General features: G+C 34.8%; 2 protein-coding genes across 2 annotated transcripts; both read right to left on the minus strand.

Moving 5' to 3' along the window:
* Positions 1–525: 525 nt before the first annotated feature.
* Positions 526–9,253, minus strand: LOC132736834 (zinc finger protein 862-like). Its single transcript, XM_060724053.1, has 5 exons — positions 6,632–9,253; positions 2,434–2,619; positions 2,144–2,287; positions 1,739–1,931; positions 526–1,567 (listed from the first exon to the last, which is right to left on the minus strand). The coding sequence occupies exons 2-5, from the start codon at positions 2,542–2,544 to the stop codon at positions 1,386–1,388; spliced, it is 630 nt and encodes a 209-aa protein (XP_060580036.1). The 5' UTR covers positions 2,545–2,619; positions 6,632–9,253; the 3' UTR covers positions 526–1,385.
* LOC132736835 (zinc finger protein 862-like) lies at positions 2,782–5,856 on the minus strand. Its single transcript, XM_060724054.1, has 4 exons — positions 5,544–5,856; positions 3,754–3,967; positions 3,245–3,617; positions 2,782–3,051 (listed from the first exon to the last, which is right to left on the minus strand). Exons 1-4 carry the CDS (start codon positions 5,848–5,850, stop codon positions 2,782–2,784), a joined length of 1,164 nt encoding a protein of 387 aa, XP_060580037.1. The 5' UTR covers positions 5,851–5,856.
* Positions 9,254–9,717: the final 464 nt, after the last annotated feature.

Raw genomic sequence — 9,717 nt, forward strand, 5'->3', positions numbered from 1 at the left:
ATTTCTAAAAATAGCAACAATGACGCAATTTCTGAAAATAGAAAAAAATGACGCAATTTCTAAAAATAGAAAAAATGACACAATTTCTAAAAATAGAAAAAAATGACGCAATTTCTAAAAATAGAAACAATGACGCAATTCCTAAAAATAGGGAAAAAAATGACGCAATTTCTAAAAATAGAAAAAATGACGCAATTTCTAAAAATAGAAAAAAATGACGCAATTACTAAAAATAGCAACAATGACACAATTTCTAAAAATAGAAAAAATGACGCAATTTCTAAAAATAGAAAAAATGACGCAATTTCTAAAAATAGAAACAATGACGCAATTTCTAAAAATAGAACAAAAATGACGCAATTTCTAAAAATAGAAAAAAATGACGCAATTATATACATGTATATATATATATATATATATATATATCTGATATATTTGATATATATATATATCTATATATGTATATATATATATATATATATACATGCATATATATATATATATTTATATATATATATACCTGCATATATGTATATATATACACACACACATTTATATATATATATAATACATATACTATACATACACACACACCAATAAATGCACAATCTGAGAAAATTCAGTAATATAACCTTCAAGGTCAAGGTCATTGAAGAGCCCAAGCAAATTTGGGTTTGATAAACAACAAGGTCTGGTCCTTAAGAATGTTCTGTTATAATATGAAGTTTATCCCTTCAAAAATAGCAAAGTTACAGTCAGTTACTGCCAAAACAATGAAAATTTCAATAATTTGACCTTCAAAGGCAATGTCATTAATGAGTGAAGGTCAAGGTCTTTCGGTATATTTTTAACAATTATCTTTGAAGATTATTTTGTTCAAGTTTGAAGACAATCCATTCAAAAATAACAAAGTTACAGCCTATAATAGCCAAAAAAATGAAAATTTCAATAATTTGACCTTCAAAGTCAAGGTCATTGATGAGTGAATGTCAAGGTCTGACTGGTTATTTTTAAGGGATATCCTTGAAAATTCTTATGTTCAAGTTTGAAGACAATCCATTCAAAAATAACAAAGTAACAGCCAATAACAGCATGAACAAGCAAAAATTGGACTTTTAACCTTGAAGGTCAAGGTCATTTATGGATGAAGGTCAAGGTAAGTGTGGTCTACTGAAAGGTCTTATCCCAAGGGTTGTTGTGGCCAAGTATGAAGACAATACAGCAAGAAATAAAAAAGTTATGATCCAGGTACAAGTTTTCGGACGGCAACGGAGACGGCAACGGCAACGCCGACCTGACTATAACAATACCTCTACTTTTTTTTTCAAAAACAAAAAAGTCGAGCTAATAAAACAATAATGTTTTATCAGTTAATTCATGACTGTCTAGAGCTGGCTACACCTTGGTTTCTCCTTGTGCCAGATTTTCACCATGGCGTTGATATAAACCTTTTCTATTGCTGGTCCTAACATCCCAACAGTAAGGATGGCATTTAGAACAGGTGGGCTCAAAGATGCCCTGTGTGTTGTTTTAACCCTCTTGAGGGTGGAAAATCCACGCTCACAGTCTGTAAAAAAAATTCTTTCATGAATCAAAATAAAAACAAAAAAAAGAGTAATGTTGTTTACGTTGCAAAAAGTTAGTTATTGTTTTATTTTTGTTTTGTTTAATATTTGAAATTTTGTGACTGAATAGTTTGTATGATTTGATTTATATTTGTAGTTTTTATTTTTCTCACCTGATGTTGATGTAGGGATCAACAGCCCCACAGCAGCAAGTTTGAAGAGGTTGGTGTGGCTGACTTTCAAATTTATGGTAACCCACTCCATGGCCTTGTCTGCAGCAAGCCCACTGTCAGCAATGGATTCCCTAACTTGGCGCCACTCATGAAGGGTCTTGTCAACCACAAGTCCAAAGTGCTCAGCCAGCACCTTTAATACAATTTTATCTTATAAATGAAGTTACAAACTACTTTCTTTGACATTATACTGCAACAGTTAGAATTTGTTTTATATTAAAATATTTAAAACACTCAAGTTCTATTATTTTAACAACAATCATGCTTTTTTTATTAACTTGTCCAGTTAGCTAAATAAAAGAACAACAAGCATCTGTTCATTAGAAAATTGTTATTTCATTATACCTTGATGTCCTCTTCCCCATGACTGGTGCTGTTGTCATCAGGAAACTTCCTTGTGTTAAAAACCTCAAACTTCTGTATAAGAGGCAGATCTGGAAACCTGCCCTCCAAATTATTCACAATGTTCTCCATAAATGGATTGAACACCTAAAATAATACAATGTCATGTTTCAATATAATGTTTAAATTACACCTTGTTCATTTCAGCTTAGGAAACTTTATAAACAACATATAGGGAAACTTCAGTATTCTCTATGTAAATAATTTTTTAGATTAAGCAAAATTTAATTTACCTTCTCTCTAAAGTTTACAGTCTCTTGCTCAGAAGGAGGCTTGATGTTGAACCCCTGGGCCTGAAGGTCCTTTACCCTCTGCACTGCACTCTGGTAGGCCTCCCCTGGCATGGTCTGCAGACCCCGCAGAATGGACAGTGTCCCAGTCACAAGTGGTTTTACAGTAGTGTAAATAGCATCCCGGGCCTGAAGATATCAAACAAACGTACAATGTATACAATGTACCTGTTTTCAGCATTTTAATTTTTTACCTGTTGAAAAAGACAAGTTTAAATAAACTAAAATAATAGTTTAAAAGTTTTAAACATAACTTTAAATGATACTATTTCACTTGGGAGTATCTTGTATTTAATCTACACATACATGCATGACAGTTGATAGTTCTGTGAGATGAGGTAGAGTGTCGCACATCATATGAAGAGACATTACAAAGTGATGGTTCTGGGTGAACTTTGCAAGTCCTGCTGCCCTGACATCATTCCTCTCCTCAGCCTCCCGTTCCAGACTTGTAAACACTGAAGGAATGCACTTCATCAGCGTGCTTGTTGCCTTGTCATGGCTCAGCCACCGTACATCCTTAGCTTCTACCAGCTTGAGAACTGGCTCATTCAGCAATTTCTAAAATAGAGATCAATAAATATTTGCACATGATATCATATACAAAACATAGTGAAGATTATACACTGTTAATTCTCTGCTCTATTTCAGGCATTCATTTTTTATATTAATTTCCACTTAGGAGTCAATTATTTTAATTCTAAGTAGAGTACAAAGTGGAATCACACAAAAAACTGGTTACATGAGTAATTACCTGTATGTCCTTCAGGCCTGATGTGCGTACTGGACTGTGATCATAAAACCTATGGAGGTCCCCAAGGATATCCTTAAACCTTGGGAGGTAAGGAACCCCTTTCACAGCCTGTGCTACAGCCAGTGCCAATCGATGGGCCACACAGTGGTTGCTGATCAGGTGAGGAACTCTCTGTCTAAGCTGGACAGCAACCCCAGTCTTCTTCCCAACCATCACTGCCGCTCCATCACTTCCAAAGGCACACATCTGCTGCAGAGGCAGGTTGCATGATGACAGTAACTCCAGGATGGCTGTTGTGATGGTATCTGCCTTGCCATCTTTAAGAGGCACGATCGACAAATACTCTGTCTGGCTGCAACCATCCTTTAGAAATCTATTGAAATAATTTGAAAATTGAGAAATTGATAAGTGTCTGTCAAAATATGTATTTTATGTTGATTTTTTTAAAACTTTGCATGTACTAGTTTAATGTTAACTTTGAAATATATTTCATATTAGTTATCTCATACCTTATATAAACAATCATTTCACTGAGGACGGCAACATCTGTTGTTTCATCCACCATTATGGTGTACCATGGTGATGCCCGTACTTTTTCCAGGAGGTTGTCCCTCAGGCACTGTCCCATGGTCAAGACAGCCTCTTGGATGAACCGCTGAGACTGGCCATTGTTATTTCCTCCCTGGTCAAGGTTTGACAAGATATTGACACCTTGCTCTTTGCCTGTAAGAAAACTGTTATAACATGATAAAGTTCAAACAATTTTACAAAAACAAGAGGGCCATGATGGCCCTGAGGTCGCTCACCTGTATATAGTCCCCCCTCCCCCCAATGTTGCAGGGTCAATTTAACCCAAGGGCTTTTATTTGCACAAACTTGGTAGACACCCATAAGAAAATGTTTCATGCTAAACATCTAAGCTCTAGCTCATTGGGCTTTTTAAAAGAAGATTTTTTTAAGTTTTTACTACACACATATAGTTAAAAACAATGACACCCCTGGGGCCGGGCCAGTTTTGACCCCAGGGCTTTTATTTGAACAAACTTTGTAGACACTTACTAGAAGATGGTTCATGCTTAATATCTTAACTCTAGCTATTTGTTTTTTTTCAAAGAAGATTTTAAGTTTTTGCTATACACATATAAAGAAAATCAATGACCCCCGGGGCGGGGCCAATTTTGACCCCAGGGCTTTTATTTGAACAAACTTTGTAGACACTCACTAAAAGATGTTTCATGCTTAATATCTTAACTCTAGCTATTTGGGTTTTTTCAAAGAAGATTTTTTAAGTTTTTGCTATACACATATAAGGAAAATCAATGACCCCCTGGGCGGTGCCAATTTTGACCCCAGGGCTTTTATTTGAACAAACTTGGTAGACACCTATTAGAACATGTTTGATGCTAAATATCTTAGCCATAGCTCTTTGAGTTCTTTAAAAGTAAGATTTTTTAAGTTTTTACTATATGCATATAGGGAAAATCAATGACCCCCCTGGGCGGGGCCAATTTTGACCCCAGGGCTTTTATTTGAACAAACTTGGTAGACACTTATTAGAACATGTTTCATGCTAAATATCTTAGCTCTAACTCTTTTGGTTCTTTTAAAGAAGATTTTTTAAAGTTTTTACTATATGCATATAGGGAAAATCAATGACCCCCCAGGGCGGGGCCAACTTTGACCCCCAGGGCTTTTATTTGAACAAACTTGGTAGACATCCATTAGAACATGTTTCATGCTAAATATCTTAGCTCTAGCTCTTTGGGTTCTTTAAAAGAAGATTTTTTAAGTTTTTACTATATGCATATAGGGAAAATCAATGACCCCCGGGGCGGGGCCAATTTTGACCCCAGGGCTTTTATTTGAACAAACTTGGTAGACACTCACTAGAAGATGTTTCATGCCAAATATCTAAGCTCTAGCTCTTATGGTTTTTTAAAAGAAGATATTTAAAGTTTTTTCTTTCGGTTGCCATGGCAACCAGAGTTCTGCATGGACTTAAATTCTTTGAACAATTTTTAAAGGTGACCACCAAAGGAACATTCCTGTGAAGTTTGGATGAAATTGGCCAAGTGGTTTATGAGGAGATGTCATTTAAAGTAAAAGTTTACGGACGGACGCCGGACGGACGCCGGACGAAAAGCGATCACAAAAGCTCACCCTGTCACTTTGTGACAGGTGAGCTAAAAAGTACAACAGTGACTTAATTAAAGAACATACCACTAGATATTTATATTTCTTATAAAAATAAGTATTCAACCATCATGAATTCTATACAAAATACAAAAGAGTGTCTTACATAGCTGCATAAGTGGCAGGTAGTTTGAGGTGTGTGGCATTTCCTGCTTAATAAGCCAGTACAGGTTGCGGAATGCTGCCACCCGAGCCTGGAGCTGCAGGCTGGTCATCTCTTCCACCACTCCATGCATTGTCTTTGGTGCAGACCTGTTAGCCTCAAATGCTGCAGCTTCTTTATGAGAATCACTGGTCTGGTGGCGTGTGATGGCCTTCCTGACAATCCAGGTACATGGCTGGTCTACCCATGTTGCCTGTCCTACTGCTGCTCTCTTGGGGCGGCGCTGGTGGCGTATGCAGAGGGCACACATCAAACATAATACCACATAAATGAAATAATTACAGTTTGTTAAAATTAAATCTATAAAATTAAAGAAAGTATTAAACAACTGCAAACATTCAACTTACAAATAGGTATCTAACATTTTCATGCAGATATCCCTCACAAAAAAAATTACAAAAAGAAAGTACAATATTAAAAACATAATACTTTGTTAATTAAAAAATAAAACGACTAATTTTCACAGAGTTAAAATACATTATGCTAACATTTATGATTTTTAAATCTTTTTAAGAAGGCATCAAACTACAGCAAACATTCAAGAATAAATTATGTTTAAAAAAATTATTTTTGCAAGTGCAACATTTTTTATGCAGATAGGCCACAAAAAAATAATAGAAAGAGAAAGTAAAATATTAAATACATAGTACTGTGTTAAATGAAATTTTAACTAACTATTTGAACAAAACAAAATTCATTATTTACCTCCATCAACCTCTTTAACCAAAGGAAATTCCGATTTCCACTTTAAATCAAAACCAGTGCATCTCTCTTTTCTCATTTTTTTAGAAGGGGGACTTGTACATCCCATAATTAAAGTGTCTCTACACTCGGTTTGATTTTCACTCGTCTTACAAAAAAAATTTGTAATGCTAATCGATCCTGATGCAGGCCTTTTCTTAGCGCCAGACATTTTTTCAAAATTTATTTTAAGTTACGAAACAGACTCTTTAAAAACTTTTTGAGAATGAAGTTGTCCTTGCTCAAGTACTCAAATTTATATATTTTTTTAAACAACAAAACAATCTTACCTAAATCACATCGCATTTAGCACCTCCCATGAACCAATAAAACACACACTTATTGCAACATAAATTATCCATAATCCTTAATCGCCGTTGATCTGATAATTGATTTCAATCAAAAGCAATTAATTGCTAAGTTCTCCAAAAACAGATTGCTCTTTAATTACATCAACAAATACTGTGCATTATTAGCGGTCATATGTTTATAGACACATCCTGTCATAACACGAGATTAATTGATCGATGACGCAATGCGACAATGTAGCACGCGCTATTACGTTGATAAGAAGTTTCTCCTGCTGTCAAAATACAAGCGCCCCGGCGCTAAGATCAACATGCAAGCCAAAATCCAAGCGCCCCGGTGATCCATAAACGGCTAAATTGGCCTGGGGAAGGCCCTGAATGTTTCATCTTGATATCTCTTATAGTTTTAGAGTTATGTTCCGGACAAAGTTCAAAGTGTTGAAATTAACAAAGGGCAATAACTCCAAAATTAGGACAAAAAGAGTTATTGTTCTTATGCACTGCACATCTACCCATTGAGATCTATTCACCTACAAAGTTTCATGTTGATATCTCTTATAGTTTTAGAGTTAAACGCAGACAAGATTTTTCTTTAAGGGGAGATAATTCAAAAACCGGGCAAAATAGAGTTATGGTTCTTTGACACTGCACTCCCCCTCAATGCCCTCTACCACTGTATGAAGTTTAAACAAATTATCTCCAAGGGTTTTCAAGTTATGCTCCGGACAAGAAAACGGACGGACAGACGGACGGGCGGACAGACAGATGGACAAGGCGCCGACTATATGCTCCCCCGGAATTTTTCGGGGAGCATAATAAAAAGTGCAAAGCAGAAGTTTCTATGCACTGCACTTATTATCAATAAGATCTATCATCCTATGAAGTTTCAAGTCCATAGCTTTAATAATTTATGAGAAATGGCCTGGACAAAAATAAAGTATGAAAATTTATAAAGGGCAATAACTCAAAATATAAAAATTGCAGAGTACCAGTTAGTTCTTATGCACTGCACTTTTTCTCAATGAGATCTATCATCCTATGAAGTTTCATGTCCATAGCTTTTATACTTTAGGAGAAAATTGGCCTGGACAAAAATAAAGTATGAAAATTAACAAAGGGCAATAACTCAAAAAAGAAGAGATGCAGAGTACCGGTTCTTGTGAACTGCACTTCAAGTCATTATAAGAAGCATGCATACCAAGTTTGAAGTCAATCCGACTTATAACGACTGACTTTTGCTCCAAACAAGCTGAAGGAGACACCGACAATGACGCACATGCCAACAAAAGTAACCCCTTTATGTCGCCTTTTTAAAGGCGACACAAAAAACCACCTTGAAATATGCCATTACAGTGAAATAAATTAAGCAGAATTAGTGATTTTGACTATACATGTATTTGACAGCTTAAAGCATTTAAGCAAAATGAATATAAGCAATAGTTAAAGTTTCTCCAAACAAAACTTAAATGATTTGGACACAAGATCTCATGGGCTTTATCCGAGATGCTGTAACATTTAAACATTATGTGTAATTACTGTTGTGAATACAATTTAATACTAGCATCCCTAAAGATTGCCCATGATACAAAGAAATTTTGTCCGGTATGTGGTCCTGTCTGAGGGTAAATACACTATTTTGGCCAATAGACAGAATAAATTTATATGTAGACAGTGTTTCCGCTACTCTCCATTTTTTGCATTTTTGACTCAATAATTTAAAGAATGACTCTTTCAAATTTGCAAAGCGCGTTATCTATGACGCAGTTTTAATCTTCCTTATTTGGATGTCTTTTCATTAAGTTGTTTCTCCTATTATTAGCGCCATCCAATTTAAATCAATTATTTGAGTATCCGAAATTTATTTATTTCCGGTAACTGCGTGTATGTATATATTACTAGATCTAACTGATTCTGTGTCGTTATTGGCACATTTTCTGTCCAACTTTTTACCATTCTGCAATAAGTTATTAGATTTAGACATGTGTGGTCTGGGTAAACAAGCAATTGTGCATGCAGACACTTTTCTCACAATGGCAAACACACCATAAAAGACAGGGGCTTTAGTGCACAAAATATCAAAGTTTCTGCAATAAAAAGATGTCTGACAGGTCAAATGTTTAAATGCAAATAAGCCTTGATTCTTGCTTTGCAACGAAATTGAAGTTAACATGTGAAATCATACTGTTCTTAGATTTATACTGTGCTTCTCTTAACTCACGGTACTTAACACTTTAAAACAGTAAAAAACACAAACAATAAACTTACACTACAAAAACTGTCATAAACTGTATCATTTAGTCATTTTTTCTGCTATATGACACAAGGAAACAACAATATATTCAATCAAAATTAGTTTTAATTTGTCAGATGTAAACCGTGTGTCGGCCATTTTGAAAACCGTATGTCATCATTTACCTCGCGGTAATGGTGTTTTATTTCAGATTTTTCATGTTTCAGTTAAAATTTCTTTAAGTTATTTTGCATAATTTTAAATATTAAAAGTATTTTTACATTGTAACTCAAAATTTATTTTTTCAACAAACAAGAACATTTAGAAAATGATGATTGTTTCAGACGTATGCACAAATTTAATGGACTATTGTTGTTGTTTGCTCAAGTTTGTAAGCAAACTAGTCAAATCGGCCCCAAGTCAGATCGGCCCCAAGTCAGATCGGCCCCAAAATTAGTCAATTCGGCCTCAAAATTAGTCAAATCGGCCACACAACAATTTCAAAAAGTCAAATCGGCCCCAAAACGAGTCAAATCGGCCCCAAAACTAGTCAAATAGGCCTCACAACTAGTCAAATCGGCCCTAAAGTTATTTTTATGAAAAATCCTCTTTTTGGTTAAAATAATGTTATTCGCCAAAAATTACAAGGTTATTAACTAAGAATTGTACTTTAACATAAATTACAATTAAATATCTGAACATATAAAGGTCGGTCTACGTTTTGAAGATAAATAATTATGTGAAAAACAAACAATTATCATGTGTCTTTTAATCAATTCAGTCATTGTCTCAAATAATCATGCATTGAATTCGGCTTATTTAACAAACAATTTTGCGT

Source organism: Ruditapes philippinarum, unplaced genomic scaffold (genome assembly GCF_026571515.1).
Source record: "Ruditapes philippinarum isolate M1 unplaced genomic scaffold, ASM2657151v2 ctg2521_1_1_1_1, whole genome shotgun sequence".
Classification (NCBI taxonomy): domain Eukaryota; kingdom Metazoa; phylum Mollusca; class Bivalvia; order Venerida; family Veneridae; genus Ruditapes; species Ruditapes philippinarum.

Bases quoted from the DNA above. Each gene is read 5' to 3' on its own strand.
- LOC132736835 (XM_060724054.1), bottom strand. From the start codon at position 5,850: ATGTGTGCCCTCTGCATACGCCACCAGCGCCGCCCCAAGAGAGCAGCA. The intron at 3,968-5,543 runs GTAAGACACTCT...GTTTTCTTACAG, and splicing joins CCTGCCACTTATGCAGCTAT to GCAAAGAGCAAGGTGTCAAT. The intron at 3,052-3,244 runs GTAATTACTCAT...TCTCTATTTTAG, and splicing joins CAGGCCTGAAGGACATACAG to AAATTGCTGAATGAGCCAGT.
- LOC132736834 (XM_060724053.1), bottom strand. From the start codon at position 2,544: ATGCCAGGGGAGGCCTACCAGAGTGCAGTGCAGAGGGTAAAGGACCTT. The intron at 1,932-2,143 runs GTATAATGAAAT...ATTGTATTAAAG, and splicing joins ATGGGGAAGAGGACATCAAG to GTGCTGGCTGAGCACTTTGG. The intron at 1,568-1,738 runs GTGAGAAAAATA...TTTTTTTTACAG, and splicing joins GATCCCTACATCAACATCAG to ACTGTGAGCGTGGATTTTCC.